Source organism: Lacerta agilis, chromosome 14 (genome assembly GCF_009819535.1).
Source record: "Lacerta agilis isolate rLacAgi1 chromosome 14, rLacAgi1.pri, whole genome shotgun sequence".
Taxonomy (NCBI): domain Eukaryota; kingdom Metazoa; phylum Chordata; class Lepidosauria; order Squamata; family Lacertidae; genus Lacerta; species Lacerta agilis.
Window position 1 is genome coordinate 46,975,858 of NC_046325.1, and position 23,226 is coordinate 46,999,083.

Consider the following 23,226-nt stretch of genomic DNA (forward strand, 5'->3'; position numbering starts at 1 on the left):
TAAGATAGGGCACACAGAGGCTGCTGAGGGGATAAAGAATGAAGCCTACAGTCACAGTTACTTCTCTCTGTTGGGAAATACTTTTTAACTCACAGCTATCAGTAACCTAGATTCACTTGGTTTTTATGAGATGTTTAAGATTCTGCTGCTAAAACTGTAGTTGCTACTGGTTACTGTGCCCTTCAGTGAAATATTACTTTGCTTCTGTAGCTCTGCAGAAATCCCCCGTGACCCCTGGAGGGAGAAAGGTCACTGGAGAGAATGATCTTTCCTCACATCTTCATTTCAGTTCAGAATCCATTTTCTGATGAAAGCAACAAGACAGAATATGGGATGTGTCTCAGGGAGATAATGGCACTCCTGGCATATGTGAGAAGTTTAAAAGTGGCAGACTTCAACTTCTCAGAGTTTAGTCTGTGTGTATTTATATATAGTTATCACAATACAAATATATATAGCTACAGGGCAGAGAATTTACTTCTGGATTGAAACAGCAAGTTTATGCCACATTGGCTGGGGACAGACAATTTATTGTAACAACACAGCAATTTGTCCAGGCTGGTTGTGCAGGGTTATGAAGAGAAAGGTCCAGTTTGTTTAGTTCTCAGCCAGTTTGTGGAAGTAATTAATGAAAAACCTTTATATCAGTAAAAATGTGGCCCCGGTCTCTGTGCTCAGAACGCTGTATAAATATTTCAGCTGGGCTGCTGACTAGCGAGTGATGCTTTTACCTCCTTTTCACCTCTCCAAGGGGATGAGCTCTTGCCAGTCATTTCACCTGGCCAGGGCAAGAGCTCCTGGCATGAGCTGAAGGGCAAGAGCAAACAGGTTCTCACCTTGCGTCTCTCAGCCAAGGGTGAGAAATCCGAGCATGATGTGCTGGCGAATGAGACATCAATGGAGCTTTAGATGGAGCTGGCCATGTCACTGGTGGAGAAGAAGAGCCCAGCACCTGGTTGGCTGCAACAACCTGAATCTGTGGCACCTTGAGTGCAAGGTTGATGTTCAAATTTGCCACCAGCGCTGACTGTTGATCAGACGTCAAGGTTGTGTAATGCCATGCATGTTATGATTATGTAGTTGGATTATGATTATGAGGGGGTGGAAATAGTTCTATCACTCCAGAGTGAGAGCATGCTCTGATATAGATCTGGGCCTCTACATGAGATGGGAGAGGAGTGTTACATAGTCCAGTGGGTGTGGGGCACAAGTCCACAAGTGTTCCAGGGTTTTGGAGAACACCTTTTATGTGTATGTTTGGCAATATTGTAGAGTGTGAATGGTTTACATATGAGTGCAAATGTTTGAGGTAGTGAATGGTTGCAGCGGTTGTGTTGAATGGATGGCAAATGAAATTGGGTGAGTGATTGTACATATGTTGTGTTGGTTGAAATGTTATACTGCTTTGTAATACTGATTTTTTATTTTATTATGTTTGTGGCTATTAATATATTTTGTTATATGAATTGCCTGACATGCCTTTATTGCACGTGTGTGTGTGTGTGTGTGTGTGTGTGTGTGTGTATCTACTGCAAACAACTTCAATGTCTTTGTGACAGTAGGCGGTCCATAAATGGAAATAAAAGCTGCTGGTGTTCTTGGACTCCTCAACTCCCTTCAGCCCCAGACAGTATGATCATGGTCAGAGTTGTAGGCCAGGAACATCTGTGGGGCTATTGACTCCCCGGCCTTGAATTACAAGGACATACTCATTTGTGTCAACTAATGGGGCACCTTCATGCCCACAGAAAGAGGGGAAGTATGGCAGCTCCACCTGCTGCCTGTTGCTCTCTGCGTTGTGTCTTCCCTGGCTCTCTGTAGGCTGTTCCCACAGCTGCAGGATCCAGGCCATGTCCCACTCCATGGTGACCAGAGAAGAAATTCCTTGAACAACAACTGTGGTGTCTATTCTTCAACAGTCGGTCATCTGCTTGCTCCAGGCAGGCTTCTCGACCATTGTATGCTCTGTCAGCAGTGCAACAGGTGAAGCTGGTCCTGCCCTACTGCTGATGCCATGAGGGGCACAGCAGCTGCTACTGTTGAGCCATTGTCCAAGGCACACAAGCCCTACGGAGGGACCAGTTGGCAATCTTATGCCAGGTTTGATTTGGCAGTTGTGCCATGTTTTTGTTGCTAGAGAGTGCTAGATGGGGATCATTCTGGAGCGTTTAACTTTCAGAACAAAGTTGTTCATTTTGCAAGTGTTGACTTTTCTGTTAGGGATTATTTCAACCCTTTAAAACTACTTCCATCAGTATATTCAACAGAAACTGGTTCATTAAAACAAGTTTACAATGACCCTGCTTGTTCTAGCCTATAGCTGCAGTATTTCTTTCATTAGCTCAATAACTTTGGATAATTTGGGTCACAAATGGCTCCCAGCAGGCTTCATGGTTTTTTTTTAAGGATGTAGAATGTCTCTCACTGTCTTGCAGAAACAATGAGCAGCTGACCCTAGAGGCATGTTAATGACAGTAGCAGACCACTTTGTATTTCATTTATTTAAAGCTGTTTTTAACCACAGTTTTCACAAAATAAAATCAAGGCGATAAGTGACAAAAGGTAAAAGTCCAGAAGCCACAGAAAGGGAAGGAATAAAACAGAAACAACTTAGAGAACCAAAGAGATTTTTTTTATAGATGGAAGGGCCAGCCTTCCATTTTTGTTTTTTTTTCAGAGAGTGTTTTTCCAGCCAGTTTTGGCCTTATGCATTATTTTAATTTAGGATTTTAAACTCTGATCCTTGGAAAATAATAAAACTAGAAACACCCTTAAACATGACAATTCTAACTTTTAAAAAAATAGCATTGTCCTCTGTGAGGTTTGGAGCTTTCAGGGTTAAATAAGCTCAACAGTATGCCCCTCCCACAGGGAAGATGTGTCACAACATTTCGTTTTTGAACCGGAGCGGACATGTCGTCCGTAAGCCCGGGAGAAGCTCCGTGATTTATATGCTTGTAAATAAAGCGTACTTGCTTTAAACAAGCTAGACTCTGTGGAATTTATTGTTGGCAGGCTCTGAGGCACAAGGCACACATACCGTTGTGCAAGAAGAAGTAAGAAGTTTGAACAACTCTGCAAAAGCACTGGAGAAGCAGGAAAACGCAGCAGGAAATGTTGCTGGACACCACTCCAAGTGCTAAACTGGTTTTGAGGCTTTTCCAGTTAAAACAAAAGCCCAACATCCTCATCGGATGAAAAGGCAGCCTTTTCTTTTGCCTTCAATTTGAGTTTGAAGTAGTTTGTTTAAATGAACATTGATATAATTCAATATCTGGTGGTTCCTAACCACTGCAAACCCTACTCACTTAACTGAGGTCTTGACAGAAGCTGTGTGGAAAAATAGCCAGGAAAGGCAACAGAAATCTGGTTTTTGCAGCTGATCTTGGGAAAGAGCATAGGAAGCATGCCACTTGCTTTTGGGGGAACTGTGTTCGGTGCCAAAATTGCTCTGAGTTTTCATACAGATGTCCACTATTGGCTAATGCACACTTACTTTGTTTAAGCTGTCCAATTTAGGGGGCCTATTTTATTTGTAGCCATTCTTAAAACAATTGGGAATGGGAAGCTCTTGCCAATATCCTGCAAACTACACAGAGATCTAATCTACCTTCTGCCCACCATTGTTGTAAAACTACTTCCCTCAGCTCCAGTCCTATCCCAACCCACAAGAGGGTCTAATACTCTCTCCCAGCCACAGACCCTTCCAACTTCAAAGTGAGTATGCTGTTGTGCTGGAATTTCCACTTGCAAATTTGCACTAAATATGAACTGAATTATAAAAGAGCAGGGATTCGTATCTTTGCAGCTACCTTTAGGATTTTTGGGGAGAGAGGTGGGTGGGTGGGTAGGGAGACACATTCAAGCCACCTTAAAATCTCAGATTTCTCCATCGGTTTCTATAGGTAATTCTCACTTCCATCCCCGTGAAGCAGGAAATTTATTACATAACCTGTTGTACTTTAAAAGTGCAGAATAATAAATAAATGCATGCTGAACAGTTCAACACCAACACGCGGAAGACAGGAAGTTACGGTCTACAAGCCTATTTCTAGATCAGCTGATCTGACCTCCCACCATTCATATAACTTCAACTTTCCAGCAAGATGGAACCTGGGAAAGAAACATAAGAGCAGAAGTACACATTAGAGAGAGCAGCTGAAAAATGGCAGCCCTGAATTGATGTTTCCCCCCTCTATAATGTGTAGTTCCACTTATCCTGACACCATGATGCTCTCTGCATTTCTATACCAAACGCAGAGTAATAACATCAGGACACAGGACCAACTGCAAATTAGGAAGGGGTAGCACAGCTGCCTCTCATACAACTGATATATATTAGATTTAGTCTAATGCCGTAAACTTCACTGTCAGCTGCCAAGGGATAGGATTACATTATTAACCTTGGACTGAACACAAGGTCTGTATGTCCCATTTAAGGTACCCTGTTTCTCCTAAAATAAGACATAGCCATAAAATAAGGGGTAGTTTAATATTGAGGAAACAGAAGCATTTTAATAGTACATGCAGAGGGTAAGTGGATGGAAGGGAAAGTGAGCCAGACTTGCAGGTATGCCAGGAGATGGTGTTGCATCTTTAAATATTCCAGCAGAAAGGAAGTCGCAGCCATGCACTCCACCCCACCCACCCCGTATACACATTAGATCAGCCTTGTTTAAAAAGCAGACATCAGATTGCCGACAAAGGTCCATATTGTTAAAGCTATGATTTTTCCCCAGTAGTAATGTATGGAAGTGAGAGCTGGACCATAAAGAAGGCTGATCACCAAATAATTGATACTTTAGAATTATGGTGCTGGAGGAGACTCTTGAGAGTGCCGTGGACTGCAAGAAGATCAAACCTATCCATTCTCAAAGAAATCAGCCCTGAGTGCTCACTGGAAGGACAGATCCTGAAGCTGAGGCTCCAATACTTTGGCCACCTCATGAGAAGAGAAGACTCCCTGGGAAAGACCCTGATGTTGGGAAGGATTGAGGGCACAAGGAGAAGGATGAGATGGTTGGACAGTGTTCTCGAAGCTACCAACATGAGTCTGACGAAACTGTGGGAGGCAGTGGAAGACAGGAGTGCCTGGTATGCTCTGGTCCATGGGGTCACGAAGAGTCGGACACGACTAAACAACAACAATGAACTTCTGAGCAGACTCCCTGCCCAGGTATACCTATTTTAAAGTATTTGCAGCTCATCAATGGGATGAGCAGAGAAAAGCAGTCAACTATAATTCACAAAAAAGGCACGTGCCTTCTCACCTGGAGCCAATTCTTACTCAGACATTCCCTGGGTCACCTGTGTATTTGTCTTAGACTGGAAAAGAGGAAAGACTGCCTTGCCAAACAAGGGCAATTGCATTTAGTGAGATTGCAATTTGAACACCAGCCATAGACCCAAACGGAGGAGGAGACAAGGCAATAGCAGTTCCTTCTATGCACTTTCACCTGTCCTGCTCAGTCACCTGCTCTTGCATTCTGTGGACATTACTAAGCCAGCATAGCAGTTTCTGAGACAGGAGTGTGAATATGATGGGAATGTGGGCTTGGAAGAGCACATCTTTGTTTGAGACTTTGTCCTGCCATGTGATGCCCAAAATCTTCCTGACAACAGTACATGTGAAAAGCATCCCTCCTGACAGTTGTAAAATAAACACTACTTACTGGGTTCCAAACAGGTTGCCTTGAAAATAATCTTTGGCTATCTTAAGCCATACAGTATGCCCCATTGAAAAGCCATTGCTTTGCTTTCAAGCAAGGAAAATCAGGTACACACCTCTAATATGTACAGGATTTAGGATGAAGTGTGGAGGGCAATAAAATAGTAGTGCAGGTTGCCACCATTTTAACCCAGATGATGGCCTCAAGCACACACACTTAAAAAATAATGTACGAACTGTTACGTGCATACGTGTACTGACTTGTCATTTAGACCCCCTAACTCGGAAACCTTCAAGAGAGCCTTTTCAAAAATTTGGCAGGGTGAGGAGGGAAACCCTTTCGGAGTTTCCACATATGCCTCAGATCCAGAGCATCAGTGCTATTGCTCTGTCAGGTGGGGGAAATAGGCAGCTGATAAGAAAATGCATTTCCCCATGTTGTTCTTAAACTGCCGAGCCCCCGTACAATACTTAGGCTTTCATCATGCTCTAACTCAAGGGTGGGGAATCTTTTTCAGCCAGAGGGAAAAGTGGGAAGAGCAATGAATGCACAATATGCATTTGAACAGTAGACTAATTTCTACATACCCCTGGGTCTGGGGGGAAATGGTTGTTTTGGGAAGAGTCCCATAAATGGCCCACAGGAAACTGGTTGGAAGCAGTTGCAGCAGAGTTTATGTTGATTGGTGGTGGTGGTCTCTCTGCTGCATGCTTGGAACTGGTGCCCCAAACTGATCTTCTTGGGTTGAGTGTGAAGGTCTGTCCTTGGTTTCCTTGTCACATTTGTTGGTGGGCGATCTGACCCCTAAGCGGAGTGGCTACCTTAGGCTATCACTGCACTGAGGTCCAAGTCAATGTGATCCTCAAGCATGGATTCTGAATATAAGCACGGGGTGGAGTGGATCCTTTATTAAAAACAAAAGTTCTAGAGAGTTCACCAGGAACCCTGTCATTCGGCAGGGCTGGTCTGAAAGAGCAGCAGTGTCTCTCTCCTGGGGGAACCATGATTGCGCCCGGCTTGCAGGGGAAGTGCTATCCTTAAGGCTCTGGAAAGCCCTCTGGGAGTTGCAGGCAAACACCTACAAGGTTTCCAAGTGAAACGTCAACATCTTGCTTACTTAAACATTTATAGCAACAGTTGTAGGGTCAGACCCAATTTTTTTAAGAATACACCAAGCCTGCAACAATTTTTAGACATTCAATGTAGAATTTTATTTGGAAAAAATATCATTTGTAAAGGTGTGAAGATTAAATATATACTGTGATAAAAGCTTATCATAAATGCTCTAGGTCACACTGCAAAAAAAAAACAAAATGTTCCCAGTAGTGAAAGTCGTGTGCATTTTTAGGTATGGTCTTGTGCATTTGGCATCCAAGCCACCAATCTCCAACGTTTTCCCCCAATAGCAGCTTCATTCATTTTTCTACCAGAAATGAAATCAATGACTATGCTTTAATATACTTGTATGAACCGAGTAGAAATGTTATCCACAAGTCTTCCCACATTTTGATAATGTGATACCCCTGTGTCTTTAATAAAGCAACTGGAAGATTATATTTTGAGGTTTAGTAAACTAGGGTTTCTTCACGTAAGTTTAAAAAAGAAAAACTCCACACACATTAGGATTGATTTCCTGGGTGCTCAATATTGTGTGAAAAATGTATGTGCTTTCTACTACATGTGCATTTTATCTGTATAAATGTTGCACAAATTTGCCACAAATTATGGCTTCCACACACATATTACGAGTAACACATTGGCATATGCCTCACTGTACGGTGTACACAGTTTTTCAAAAGTAGTACCGGTATCTTGGTCCTCAGTCAGAACATACAATCTGCAGTCTAAAGAAATGGTTCAATCTTTTTGTTGAAAACTTGAATGCAAATTTGCTTATGTTCTGTCTCCAAAAGTTAATGCAATTTATTTAAGTTGTAATACACAAAGAACACTTTAAAAGAGCTACCGGTAATTGTTTTTAACCTTGAGGCAAATAAAGATTTTCAAAGTTTCACTGTAAAAAGAGGTACTAGTAAGCCAGCCAGTCAGTCAGTCAGTCTCACAACGTAAGTAGTTTTCACTGTTTCAAAATGTCAGTATTTTAACATTTTACTTCCTATCTAAAACTAGATAGGAAATCTAGAAGGGAAATCTATTAGAGACACTGTGTCTCTAATCTATTAGCAGTTCTCTAAATGGTAAGGGGGAGAGAGAGAGAGTTGTAAAAACAATTACAGTCATACCTTGGTTTTCGAATGCATTGGGAGTCCAACATTTTGGCCCCCAAATGCCACAAACCCGGAAGTGAGTGTTCCGGTTTGTGAACTTTTTTTGAATGTCCGATGCGGCTTCTGATTGAGTGCAGGAAGCTCCTGCAGCCAATCCGACGCCCTGCCTTGGTTTTCAAATATTTTCGGACGTTGAATGGACTTCCAGAACAGATTCCGTTTGAGAACCAAGGTACAACTGTATTAGGAAAATAACAAAGTGGCTAGGAAGTGGTTTACTGGATCTGAAATCCAATTCTTGTCACTTTTAGTATTGCTGACTTTGATTAAAAGCTACCTGTGAAAAATATTCTGGCAAACTGAAAATAAACATAGTTCTTAAAAATTACGAAGTCTTTTAATATGAGCTCACCATTAAAAACCCAATACAAATGTGGCCAAATATTTCCTACAGGCAGGCTGAAGAAACTAGGCAGATTTTGCTCATGAATCTGCCTCAGGCAAGACAACCAACTGGAGGCAGGGTATACTCAAAGGCAATTCACGCTCTAAGAGTGGCATGGAAGCTGCTTCTGCATGGCGGATGCCAATGCCACTTCAATAAAATTGAAGTTGGATGCACTGCTCTGATGAAAGAAAGGCCACACAAACTGCTCCTGTGCCCTGCTAGTAACCCATGGACCCCTCCTTTACATAGATATTAACATAATGGATCATAGCTGAGTGTTAAACCAATCTTGCATATGAATAAAGAACAATTTTGAAGAAAACCAAGTGCACACTTTATTTTTAAATAACGTTATGTGTGGGTCAGAGCAGAGACCACTGTAGAAGAGGCGTTTCCTCCTGCATGAAAGGGAAATGTCTCTTCTCATATGGTACCTGCTGCTTCAGGCTTTCATAAGTAACCTATTTAAGGACAACCGTATCCCAAACAGACCCAGAAACTGAAATATACATTTCCACTGCTATCTGTTCATGGTAATGGCATTTCCATTCATCTTTTTATTAATTCCAATGTTAAATCGGACACAGATATTGTCAACTGTTCCTTTTCACCAATGGAAGGAAATAGAACTCTTGAGCCACAATGCTGCTGTGCTCATTTATTTCAACGTATGCAAGAGCTAACTTGACCTCAGAACCTTGTAGTCTGAAGGATTCAACTTGCTAAGTCAAGAAATAAATACAAACTCCAGTGTTCAAAACAAACTTTACAAAAGTAGCCTCAAAACAGGCACGTGATAGTTTGTACCTACAACTTGCGAAATACGGACATTAAAATATGCATTTCTTCCAATGACTGGATTCATTTCCCAAACACATCCAAGGTATTTATGCATGATTTCATTTTAGCTTCTCCACATACAAGTTTCAATCCAGTCCACATGGAGTGCAGTGCAGAGGCACAGCTACAGGAGGGTCAGAGTATTGCTTCCTCCTTCCACCCTCTGCAGGTATAATATATACGAGCACATCAACAGATACCACACAAGGTCATTGTGGTGAATGGGAGGGCCTGTGTTGTGTCTCCCAAAGTCCCAGCTAGATAGCCACATCCGCTCGGTTACAGAACGAGAACTCAGTACGTTCCTGGATGAAGCAGGTGTGTTTAGGCCTCGGGTCTTCTGCAGATGTCAAGTTTCATGATGCATCTGCTCCCATCGGTGTGTGTTGTGGGTGGGGAGCGAGAGAACAGGGCTTCATTAAAGCTTGTGGGGTTTCTTCTGCATGCAGGCACTGAACTGCAGTTGTCTGGATTTAACTCATAACACAACAGGTATTTTTTTTTTTAATAACACCTTCAAATGAAAACCAACCAACCACTGGTCCTAATATAGTAAGATGCACACTGCCATTACAAGCTTTTTAAATATATATATATATATATATATATATATATATATATATATATATATATATATATATATATATATATATATAAAACCCCTAATGTGATAGTCTGATGCTGACAGATTTCATGTACTGGTGTACTGGAAGCTATATGGATGTGAAATGCATGCAGTAGGTGCACTAGTTTAGGCACTCAAGACTAAACATGGAAGCAGACACTTTGATATTATGGTTTTACTTTGTTTTAAGTAAGTATAACCATTAAAAGTGCTTTGTCTTAATCTATTCATTAAACAAGTGTTTTGGAGTGTCTTTAGCTTGTCACCGCTTAACCACCAATTCACAATTATTTTCTTTGGTGCTAACAAATCACTATTTCAAGTCAAAAATGTTTAGCCAGCATGGAACATTCCTGTGCTATACGCTTTAGCTCGTAGACATTTTTTTAAAAAACAACAACTCGATGCTGACAGTCACATTCCTCAGTAACATACCCAGAGAATCTATAGAACAGATTTCTCTTTCCACCCTGATTCATTACTCTGTTAATACCTTTAAAAATACAATGTAAACAACATCTTATTCTTTATCACTAGTAAGAGCTAGATATATTAATCCAGTGCTACATTTCCTAGAAAATATTAAAGCACCTTCATAAATTTGCACAAATTATTTGGAGTACATTGTCTGTTTTTACTTTAGTGCACTGATTATGTTTCATCAGTAGGTAAATTTGCTTGAACGGAGATTAGATGAAAAAAGTTTAGTTACAAAGCTGTTTTAAACAACCACCCTCCCCAAGCCATACTGCAATGAATTCTGTAAGTCTGTTATATAGCCAGCAGTGAGATATAGCATCCTGACAAGACTAATATTGCTGTCTTACTAATAGTTGATTAAAAGGTGACTATGAAGTTGCAATAAGGCATCCTTCACAAAGCAGCACAAAATTATACTTAACTTTTAGCAGGTGCTCGACTTTAATGGTTTAATAGCTATACCTCCTTGAGACAAGAATATTCTAAGAGCAAAAGCTGTGGGAACTGAACACCTAGAATCTAATTATGCAGGTAGCAAAAAATATTAATATCAAATTTGAATTTACAACAGGCTCCGACCTGGAATCAAGTCAACAAAACTTGATGCAAGGTGTGGTTTTTTTAAGAGGAATTATTTGGCAAACCAGGCACCCAAATCCCAGGTCTGTGTAATAAGCCAACAGCAGGCAGCAGACACTTCCACTTACAAAGGAAATGTACGTGACCTAAGGCAACGTGTGTCAACAGGTATGCTCAACAGGGAATGCTGCACCAGTGAAAGCTGTCAGGAGGCACAGCTGGAGAAAGGATCAAAGGCCACAACTCTCCTGAGCTCAATGCTCCCATAAGAAAGAGTTCTTCCTAAAGAAGAGATGAAATACTCCATGTGTCATTCCGTGGCAGTTTTCTGTTCCTCAGGACTTTCTCTAGAAGACCTACAAAGGAAAAAGGTCACTTTGCTGGTATCAAAACTTTCAGTAAAAATAAAGGATAAAATATTTATGAATACTTGGAACAACCAGTAGTTTTTTCAGCTTCCACAAAACGATGCAAAGAAATGGAGAGTATTTGGTGTGTGTGTGTGTGTGTGTGTGTGTGTGTGAAGAGTTATCCAAAATATGAACTGACCAGAGGTCCTCCTTGTGACCACTGAATCTCAATTTTAAACTACAATGCAGGATTCCTGAATTTAATATTATACTTGAAATGAACTTGTGAAAAAGACCCAACATTTATTGTTAAATGCGGCTGCAGTTAAAGGAATAGCTTGAAATAAATATAATAAATTATAAGATAATGAGCACCCACGTATTTTGACACTCATTTATCTACTGTCTTGCTAACAGATTTCTTCTGCATATGCTGTTAAGTCTGTCCACTTAAGCATTAGTCCAAAAATCATTTATTAAAATTTGTTACACTATTTATTTATTAGAATTGACATCCATTTCTGGCATCTCACTTGTACAACAACCATCTGCTTGTGCAAACAGGATTTTCCTCCCCCTCCCCTGTCATCTGCTCAGGAGGTTTGGGGGACACTGGAGCAGCTGTGGGGGCCAAGGGAAAAGAGAGGAAAGCGAAGTCCTGTCATCCCCTCTGATAGCACAATGTTGGATCTTGACCTGCATTTACACCTGGGCTCTATTTATAGCCTCACATCAATCTGCAAGATAGGATAGGCTGAGAGCTAAGGGAACCCAGCGAGTTAGGATTTGAACCTAAGTGTCTCTGGTCTTAATTTAACACTCTTAACCACTAAAACACACTGGTAGTGTAAAACCTGTGCTTTTCAACTCTTTGGAACTTAGCCTCTGCCTGCTCCCCACTTCTAAACTTATTTTACCAAAAGCACCAAGCAGATAGATAGGTGGATATAGAAACTGTGCACACAGCTGCATATTTTGCAGCCCACTGATCAACATATACAAATTACGATACTAATAGAACACTGACAGAAGAGGAGAACTGGAACAGGGTGTTTCACACGCCCTTCTCAAGCCAGCCGGTGGAGGAGCTGCTGCCGTCAGAAGCTCCCATGTACTCCACGCCTCTTCTATATGTATGATCTAGCTGAGATCCCTGCATTGCAGGGGGTCGGACAAGATAACCCTCGGGGGTCCCTTCCATCTCTACAATTTCATGATTCTATTATTCAGTTTCTGTGGCTGCAGCCTCTGCTGCACAGAGTCAAATGTCTCTGGCTCTGCCTGCTGCAGGATGCTCTCCATTCTGCAGAACTGCCTCCCAGTGTCTTGAGCTTTCCAAGGGGGCTGCCCCACAATTTGTGATCTATTATCTCTTGTGCATCATGATTCCTCAGTTGACACACAACTTCTTCCTCCCCCCCCCTCTGTGTTCCTCCTCTCCCCTGCTTGCTCTTTCTTACTTACTAAATTCAGGGAACAAATGGCTAAAGAAGGGCATAATTTAATTATCAGAGACTTTTCTTTTGGATTTGATTGTGCCCTCAGGTGTTCTGTATTTCTAGATATTTCAAATATTTATTATTTCTGCCCTTTGGTTGTTAAAGATAAAGGGAGAGGTCAGTAAACTACAGATTAAAAAATACCTTACTAAGAGATGTGACAACTACTGTAGAAGCTTACCGGTATATCTGCAAAGGCCAAGGCATCTGTGATGGCGTGGGCAATGCACTTGTGGGGCTCACAAGCATAGCACTATAGATATTGGAAGCAACCACAAGTGTGCAGAGGAGTATGGGTCCTATGATGGCTCCTTCCACTCCCAGGTAATATGCTCCCCCAGCTACTGCAAGGCCCGTCAGGTATGGGTGGCCCCCTCTGCAATCACAACAAGCCCAGTTAAATTCCAATCATATTATAATTCTAACCCCTTCCCACCAAAAGTTTAGGGAATAAAATTTGGCATTCATTTCCAAGCATACCTTTTAAAAGGAACATTTATAAAGGCCCAACGTATTGGTCACATTACAAATATTAAAAGAAAGGAGCTTCCTCTAGGCACACTATATTTCAGTTAAGTTATAACTTTCACATCTATGCAAGATGGTGGAGGGTTTCTGGGGAAACTAAGCAGGCAACTTTGGGTAAGGGTCTAAGTGTGTGGAGCACATGAATGGTGTGAGAACAAAACTGCACAACTAACTGCCCACACATTATTCCTGTGCCACTTCTGGGATCACCAGACTTCCACACACTGAAAGCAGTGTGTGCACAGGGCCTTTGGGTAGGCCTTATGCAAATGTGATGTCCAGCATGTGGGATATTTCATTCTTTCATTGCATGTGTAGGCTGTACATCCTTACAACCTCATCCAAACTGGTTCAGCTTCTTGTTGCAATAGATAAGTAATGAAACTAATTTTATGGTTATTGTTATATCTAATAGTTAAGTAAAATAATATTAGTTTTAGATGGTGTTCATGATTATAATAATGATTAGAATTTGTACACCACCCTTCATTCATAGAAATCAGGGCAGTTCACAACATAAAATTACAATATAAAAAACACAAGATACAGTACATAAAACAAGAACAAAAGCAAACCGATAACCCCCCCTCCCACAACACATTTTAAAAGGGCACTGGATGTCAATCAGCCAAAGGCCTGGTTGAAGAGGAACGTTTTTGCCTGGTGCCTACAGGTTTATAATGAAGGCGCCAGGTGAGCCTCCCTGGGAGGAGCATTCTACAAACAGGGAGCCACTGCAGAAAAGGCCCTGTTCTCGTGTTGCCACCCTCTGAACCTCTCATGGAGGAGGCATGTGAAGAAGGGCCTCAGAGGATGATCTCAGGGTCCAGGTAGGTTCATATGGCGAGAGGTGGTCCTTGAGGTATTGTGGTCCTCAGCAGTTTTATATGGGTTTTAAGGTATTGTTACAGAATGATTTTTCCCATGGTAGTGAAGAAGCTATTTTGAAATATTTACCCGGATATATCTGAATAGATTGCTGTGTCTACAAAATATGTTGGCAGCAGATGGCAAACCAAGAGAAGCACAGCTTTGCATCCTTCTCCTTGGACAAGCCAGAGGTCTAGAACGGCAGGTATGGCTGCCCAGTATGTTCCTAGAAATGGAACAACTCCAAGAAGTGCAGCCAGTGCTAAGGATAGAGAAGGTCTGGAGTTAGAAATGACAATTAAAAAACCACAATTATGTCAATGGAAATAGTTTCAAAAAATATTGCATCTCTTCATAGCACATAGTTGCATTAACATTCACAGGACTATTTAGATGCAGTGTAACAGATCAAGTCAAGAGTGCATAATTTGTCTTTGATTCAAAGTTCCTGGTCGTGCCTTAAGCCATGGACTTACAATGTCTTTATTCATTTTTAAAGTTATATCCTGCCATTCAGGCGGAAAAATATGATTCATCATACTGAAGCGAAAGATGGCTAATCTTCCTGGAAAATGGACACCTCATTTAAGGACCAGTGTGCACATGATTCTTTGCTCTGAGCATCAACACAACATCTATTGCTAAAAACTGGTTATGATTTTGAGGCAACTACCAGAAGTGGATACAGTCCTTTTCACTATTACACACAAAAATTAACTCAACCTTGTTTTTTTCCTCTCTCACCTGATGGTATGAAGACAATGTTAATTCCAAAGACAGTATGAGTCAGCCAGGTGTACATTCCATAGAACCCAGCCATTTTGAGGGACGCATCAAACACACCTCTAGAAGGATGAGATAATTCAATATAAAATCTATTAGTTGAGCAGCATATATGTATTCAAAAGTTGCTAAAACAAACCTTAAAGATTAAAGCTATTTGCTACACAAATGGCACATTAAATGATACTTTGGGATCACAGTTTGGGATACTTTGCTGTTTTCCTATTCATTATCTATTCATTTTGTCTTTATGCTTTTATGATTATTTTCGTAGTATTATTTTCACAATATTTATTTTATTTTTAAACGAACTTTAAAAAGTAGCTTACCCTGAAATAACAACAAAACCTACTTAAAAAAATTTAATGTAGCAGCTCTTAATTGAGACCTTCCCTCCCCAGTGCTAAGAATACAGACCTGGTGTCTTTGACCTCTCCGAATACCCAACTTTATATGTAAATATTCTTACAGTCCTATAAACTGTGAATGTAAGCACTTCATAACCAGATGTTTGACATTCTTCTGATGCAGCGAGTAGTCTTTCTACGTGACAAGAGAGCTTGCGTAGTGACTAATACCAGAATGAGCCACAAATGGCATGGAGCAAACCACTCTTCCTTAGCACCCTACTGCCTGCAAAATGGCAACAACCCACTGATCTAGCGGATGAGGTGGTTGTAAGGATGACAACATAATGCATGTGAAAAATTTGAAACAAAAAGCATTATACAGATGCAATATACGTATGATTCGGGACCAAAATATCACTTAGATACTATAGTGTTCAGCAGTATATAAATTGCTGCATTGAATAGTAAAGTAAGTTTTATATTAATATTAAATGTGATAAACACTGTAGATTTTTAAAGGTATTACCAGAAAAGTGTGGCTGAAGATTTGATGTTTGTAAGTGTGCCCAACATCTATGGTTGAGAGGGAAAGTGATCTAGGCTTTCTAAGGAATCTTAATCCAAATACTGGATAAAACATCTGTGATGGAATCCTCCAGAAAACACCTCCTGACCCCTACATTCCTTTGCTAAAGTTACATTTTAGTACCTACACCTTTCCTCGCAAGCACTCCTGTCCAGAATGAAATGTGTCTGCCTCAAATATGCAACTTCTAGACATCACAACAGAATTCACAAAAATTTTAAATGCAATTAAAACATAACCTCCCTAAGCTTAGATAGCATTGCTCTACATTTCTGTAAAAGATGCAGCCGTGGTGAGTTACAAAAAACATATCTGGAGCTACTCAATAAATGTGCTATTTGTGCAAATAGAAATGCAAACATTTAAAAATTGTTAATTAGCTCGGTAGGAATTTGGAAGGTATTGCTGAACTGTAACAAAGAAAACCCTGACAAAGCCTAAGTACTTAAAATAAAATATTAAGTATGTCCAGCCCATTTAAATGGAAAGTTCGCTAAACACTATGATTAAAATGTTCCAGTGTGTAGGGTGCTTAAAATACAATATTTCTCTGTATTATTATGATGCATCATTTTAAAAAGAGACCATCATCTTTAATCTGGCCTGAGAATTCGATGGAAGACATCGGCTACCCCTTGCAATTAGTGTTATATCTGAAATTACAGAAAATATTTCATGATACGAAGCAATTTGAAAACTTTCCTTTGGGCCTTTTATGCAAGAAAAAGAAAAAGTAGGATGCCAGTTAACCGGAGTTGCAAAAACCTCCATGGGCTAAAAGTTTTACAGTTTCAGCAAAATGTTGAAGGAGCATTGTTTGGAAAGTATGGATGTTTATAAAGAAAGTTTGATTACTACAGGCTATGTACTCGAAGCCACTGAGATGTTGAGTTCAGAAAAGGAACTTTGCTGATACATGAATTTTCACGTGTCTCAGAGACATAAAGCAAAGCATTTATCACTCCACAGCATAGTGTAACAGTAACAACTGCCTGGATGTAAATTGGATGTAATTCACTAAAGGTAGAATTACATTCACAGCTGGAGCTCTCTCATTTAGGTACAGCAAAACTTCAACAGCAGCCATCTCAATTATGGTCTATTTCTCAATGAGGTGGTAAAACTGTGTCTGGTCCAAGCCACTGCAGACTGCTAGTGGAAGCTCACAGGACTGAATGCTCATCCATGCACATTCTCTGCACACAGAAAACTAGCATTTCAGGGAGACTGCTAGACTAGAACTCATTTCCCTTACAAGCTAATTTCTATGTGCATAGAAAGTGTGTCTTGAAGAGCATTCCAATCATGTGAGCCACCAACTGCAGTCTGAAGTGGTGCAGCCCAGAAACAGGTTTATCGATGAATTTGTGTTCAGCATCTTTAGTGGTGCTGTTTGAAAAGCTACATTTGATAATATTGTTTCCAGAAAGGTTTCATTAAAGATTTGGGTTTAAAATCAGCGAATGTCTAAAAGTGAAGAAATTATTAATGCTAGGAAAAATAATATACTCCAATGATTGTAGAAAGCTGGGGGGGGGGGGGTCCCAAAGCATATATTCTGAACCATCATTCCATCAATACTTAGTTTAACAAGTACGTGCAAGACAGAGTATAACCTGGGACAAAGCAAGAATGCTTTAAGTCCCATTCTTAATTGTACAATTCTCTTGGCACTGAAAGACCATCAAATTGCACGCAGATTACCAACGTCATTTAACCCATCCAATTAAATGATGTTGAGATTGTAGCCAAGCATTCACGCTGGTTTTCCTTAGCATATTACATGTTTTAGACTTTAATATGCTTGAAGACGAATTGTTTTCTCTGGAGATTGTATCACCATATCATTTCCATCATCATGCTCTTTCATTGACTGCAGTGGCCTGATGCAATTATGACAAGTAATCATAATTGATTTCAGTAACCAAGATTAGGTTAAGTTTGCATCAAATTACCTTTAGCATTATGGGCAATTTTGTCTTAGGAAAAATGAGAGTGGTTTAGCAAAGAGACTTTTGGAAACTTTTTTCTTTTCTTTTTTTAAGTGACCACTCTGCCCATTGAGCGTAATTGTTTGTGGTTCTTACGGTGGATGAAGAAAATGAAGCAAGCAATAAAACTTTCTCGGAAAGAAAGCGCACATGTAAACCTGGTCACTGGCTAACATGTTTCAAGCAAAAATACTGATATGGGTATAGGCTCTTCCAGAACTAATTCATCCCCGTAAAGAAACATACCCTGCAGTAACTTTAAGCCACAGCCATATGCGTGTGCATGCACTCATGTGAAAATATCGCACACACTAAATTGCACTGAGGCCGTGACAACGTGCAACTTAGTAGTGTGCAATATCCCCACCAGAGCAAGCAGAATGGGAGCTTCGGGGAAGAAGGGTCTGGTGCATTCAGGAAGAGAAGAGCATGCCACTTAGTGGGAGGACAATGGTTCAGGCAAAAGGTGTGCATGCAACTCAGAGATACATAAGTTCAACGATCTCTGCTTCGGTTGCTCAGAACGTAAGACAGGTTAGGTACTGCCCTGTTAGTTTTAAGAATAACGCTATCAAGGCGGCACCATTTTTATTGAATGGTAAGGTAGTAATGAAAATGAGTGATTCTCATCTGAACCATCCACAGCTAACGGTTTTAACTTTAAAGTCTTAAGCTACTGTATAATCAATGACCAGCCTATTGCTCAGGCAATTTATTCTAAACTCTCAAAATTCTACACTATCAGTTTATTGCAGTACACTTTTATAAAAGTGAGAGAAATACTATTAAATGGCAAATACATCTGCATACAAATTTGGCTGCTTTCGAGTCCCCCAACTCAAGGCATTGCCTTCACTTCCTTGACTGGTAAGGATTCCCTGAACATGCTCTTGTTTATACAACAGATGCATCCAACCTGTCTTCTGGTGTCAAGTATGCAATATTCTCATATCCCAATAGTTCACAGAGTGAATGAACTTTTCTGTGACAAGGGAAGGCAACCTTTTCCTTTGCTGAAGGCCATGCAGAGTCTCTGGTGCAGACATGCCCACCATATAGTCATGCACACCTCCCACTTCATATTAGCATGCATGGAAAGTATTTCCTCTATGAGACCCAGATAGTCATATGACTGAAACCCTGGGAATTTGGACCCTGCTCTCCACCATGTGACCCAGAAATGTACCATTAAAAAAAAATAAAGTTGTCCAAAGATTAACGAACACATGTCAATTCAGTGACTTCAGGTCTTTTTCTAACACACATGGAAGCTTCCAATTCGCTTGGGCTTCAAATGCAACAAATAGTGTACATGGGGTAGGAATGACCCTATAGTTTTCCTTAGGGAAGTGGCTAAAAGTGCAACATGCATGGGGGACTCAAAATTCATCTTCTAGAACCGTGTCCAAGAAATACATATTCAATTATTTGCAACTCCTGTGCTTAATTTTTACACTGCAGCCTGTGTTTTTAAAATAAGCCTATTAATTCCCCAAAGCCAGCAAGTTGACTCCTGGAAAAATGTAAATTGCAACAAACCATTGTTTCTGCAAAAGCAGATGTGAAAGCATTAAGCTGCCGTTTACAGAAGCAGATTCTTACATTTAGTCAGTACTGTCTAATCTGCAAGTGTCCCCCCCCCCCCCGCATAGCAATGTGAGATTCATAACTTGGGAGATGCCGGCAAACAAACTCCTTTCAGATGAGCTGAAAGTCATAATGGAAATACTTTGTAATGGATACGGTCTAGAGACTGATAACCATTAAACTATTCATTACACATAAAATAATAAGCAAACAGCATTAAAAAAATTAACTGTAGCTATAACCATACCCTATGACTAATTGTGATCAAAAAAATTGATCACTTGTTTCTGCAAAATAGTTTAGCCTTAACATATATACTCCTTTAGTCTCCCTTCATCCTTTCAAATTGTTCACAACTTCTTCCTCTCTACATCAGAAAATGGCAATTCCCAGCAAGATATATGAATTGAGATATATTCCAGACACATAGGCTGCATCTTTCAAAGCAGAAACTTTACATACCTAGATAGTGCTTTAAAAAGTAAAAATACGAACAAGAATGAAAGATGTAGAATAAAACTTCTAGGAGAAATGATTAAGTATTACTTTGGTCAGAAAGTCCCTGAACCCCAAGGTAATCAACAGGGTGGCATGGGACTTTATTTGGCATGCTCTGGTGATGAAAAGGGAAGGAAGGAGGCAGCCAATCCACTGGAGAGGAGCCCAAACGGGGGGAAATGGGAAGCAAAAGGCAGCCAGTTTTAAAAGAGGGAGCCAATTAAGCAAGCCTAAAAGGGGAAATAGCAAAAGGGGGAAAAGGTAAAGAGAATAAACCTTAGTTTAAAAGAAGTGCAGGAGCAATAGCGAAGAGACTGCTTCACCGAAAGGGAAAGGACCCCTGACAGTTAAGTTCAGTCACAAACAACTCTGGAGTTGGAGCACTCATCTTGCTTTACTGGCCGAGGGAGCCGATGTTTGTCCGCAGACAGCTTCCAGGTCATGTGGTGAGCATGACTAAGTCGCTTCTGGCGAAGCCAGAGCAGCGCATGGAAACGCCGTTTACCTTCCCACCAGAGCGGTACCTATTTATCTACTTGCACTTTGACATGCTTTCGAACTGCTAAGTTGGGAGGAGCAGGGACTGAGCAACAGGAGCTCACCCCGTCGTGAGGATAGGAACCGCTGACCTTCCGATCGGCAAGCCCTAGGCTCAGTGGTTTAGACCCCAGCGCCTCCCGTGTCCCAAGCTTCATTGAAAGGCAGGAGCAAACACTGATCAGAGAGACGCCCACATCCCGATAAGTTGTTTCTCTTGCCTTCATTAGCATGGGAGGAGCCTGAGCCCAACCCAGTGACCTGGAGGCGCAGAAGGAAAATGAATTAACAGAAGAAGACATAGCCCAAAACTATACTTATCATACAACTTGTAAGAAAGTAACAGTGCACCTTATGGCCTCTTCCACAGATTGGCCAACGATATTGGAGGAAGGGCCAGGCTGTGACAAGGGAGTCAAGTTGATCACCCACTTCACTGGCTTGTAGTATTCATCACTGGAACTTAAAAGGTAGAACAATGTGGTCAGGAAAATCACCTGCAAACAGACAAGAAATAAAGCAGCCGGGTGTTAACTAGAAACATAGTATGATGTGGGGGGGGGGGGTAGTGCAATTCTGCTTTGCACCTCTTAATATAACTGAGAAGGGAATAAAACACTTGTTTAACACACAGTGGAACCTCTACTCACGACCACAATCCGTTCCAGAGGCCCATCCGGAAGTCGAAACGGGTCGCTGGGAAAGACGCCATTGTGTGCAGATGGCAACTGCCTGCTTCTGCGCATGTGCAAACGGCAATCGCTGCTCCTTGCGCATGCGCAAAAGCTGCTCATGCACATGCACGAATGGCGGCAAACCCGCCGGTTACTTCTGGGTTTGCCGAAGACGTTGGGTGAAATGGACGCGAGCGGAGACAGACATAAGAGGTTGGACTGTATTAGATGAGACCCACCCTGAGCTGCCTCACATTGAGCAACAAAACGTTTTGGACCAGCCTTGCTTGGTGATGGCGTTATTTGCAAATATTCCATCTCACCCAATCATTGCCTTAACAAGGTTGTTTTTAGCAATAAAATACTGCAGGAAATGGGTACAATATTACACATGGACGTTCCCCTCTGACCCTGGCCTATCTCTATTATCCACATTCACTGATGAATCTAGTAACCCCCACATGAAAGAAATGATCATTTTTATGTTAGCTGGAACATTATTGAACTAGAATCCTGATATGTGATATTAAAAAAGCTTTATTGACTGCAGTGTTGGAATACATGCACATCATTTGAAGATACGAAGAGGGAAAGGTGGCCCTGAAGACTGCAGCTATTTGACGGCTGTTCATTATCCAAATGTCTGGAGACGCTCACAAAGCTCAGATCGACCAAGCCACTTAACTTTTGCTTAGGACTATAGGTAACTTAATGCTCCCCCACCATGCCCAAGCTTGATGGTAAAGCTTCCCTGAGCTGCACTAATCTGATTTTGCATCAGTGGACACACTGTATACATCTGTTTTATATTTTACAGTACTGTTATTTATGGATAATTCTGTGTCTGCTAGATTTATTTTCTAATTGCCTACCAGATTTGCACCTTTCTATTTTTGCAAGCTCCAAATTTCTTTAAAAATAAAAAGCAGTTTCGCTGCTGTTACCAAAGGATTTTAATATATTTAGATACGTACATTAAAAATATGGTTTCACTTTCTCCATTCCCAATTCAAATTATAATCAGGAAATACTTCTGGTGATTTTTAAAAAAACCCTTAAGAATCCAACATTGCCATTTTGATGTTTTCTAAATGTAGAAAAGAACCTACAAAGTTAGCTTCTAGTTCGTTTCAATAGCACCGAAAGTTTGTATTTTGATTATCCAACCCAAAGGGCAGATATTCTTTCCATTTTTACCGACTCAGCTTTTGCAACTAAGGTTAGCAAACCTTTCTTTTCTAGCATTTTTATTTTAAAGAGAAAGCTGTGGTTGTTTCCCCAGCATCCAGCAAAACCTACAATAGTTTCTTAGCGCAGGTCATTGATTGTATGTTTAAAGGGGGGGGGGGGAATCACACATTCACAAGCCTTGACATAAGCCAGCTCGATATCCAATATCTAGGTGATCAAAAGCCCCGGGGCTATGTTCCAGCCGTTAAATTTTCCACAAGCATGGCAGCTGTCATAACACAAAACTCAAATGGAAAGAAATCACCTCTAACATGACTACTGTGCCACACAGCTGTGTATGCCAAATTTAGAATCAAAGGAAACGCTGAGAAAACGAGCCGTAACATAAAGCAAGCTCTCTCCACTCTTGCCAAATAAAACTTTGCATTTAAAGCAACACATTTTGGAACACATTTTTTTTTTAAGAATAGCCAGATTAGCTTTTCAGATACCTTTCAACTGAATAACTTTCTAATGAAATGCCTGAAGTAACTGATATTATAGTTTGAAGTCTTGTTTATTCTGTTATATTTTACTCATTTATCCTAAATAGAACCCAATAAGGCAGACAGGTATGTAAAAAAATTTTTTGCAGGTAGCTCTTAGAAATATTACATAACCATTACATTTGGGGGAATTTTAGAAACCATATTAATTTTTAAAAATCACTTTTTTAAATTTAAAATTTTGTAACTTAACTTTAAAATTTAAAGTAAACCCATCATGTGACATACCATATTAGAGTCCATGAAGTTCTGAAGAGATTGGTATTTTTAGTTTTGAAATATCTCAAGTCTTGGCTGAGCTTTTAAGGTTTATGTGTAGTCCGGCAAGGGCCAAAAATGTCATTTTTTTGAAATTTCAAACCCTCATA

The 23,226-nt window shown here is 40.5% G+C and overlaps 1 protein-coding gene across 2 annotated transcripts in view; it reads right to left on the minus strand.

Moving 5' to 3' along the window:
• Positions 1 to 9,967: 9,967 nt before the first annotated feature.
• Positions 9,968 to 23,226, minus strand: part of TMEM245 (transmembrane protein 245) — a 47,503-nt gene continuing 34,244 nt past the window's right edge. For both annotated transcript variants that reach the window (XM_033168946.1, XM_033168944.1), the window contains 5 exons: positions 20,800 to 20,945; positions 14,861 to 14,961; positions 14,204 to 14,378; positions 12,900 to 13,094; positions 9,968 to 11,225 (listed from right to left, as the gene is read on the minus strand). In XM_033168946.1, coding sequence (XP_033024837.1) covers positions 11,180 to 11,225; positions 12,900 to 13,094; positions 14,204 to 14,378; positions 14,861 to 14,961; positions 20,800 to 20,945 — 663 coding nt within the window. In that variant the 3' untranslated portion in view covers positions 9,968 to 11,179. The remainder of the gene's footprint in view (positions 11,226 to 12,899; positions 13,095 to 14,203; positions 14,379 to 14,860; positions 14,962 to 20,799; positions 20,946 to 23,226) is intronic.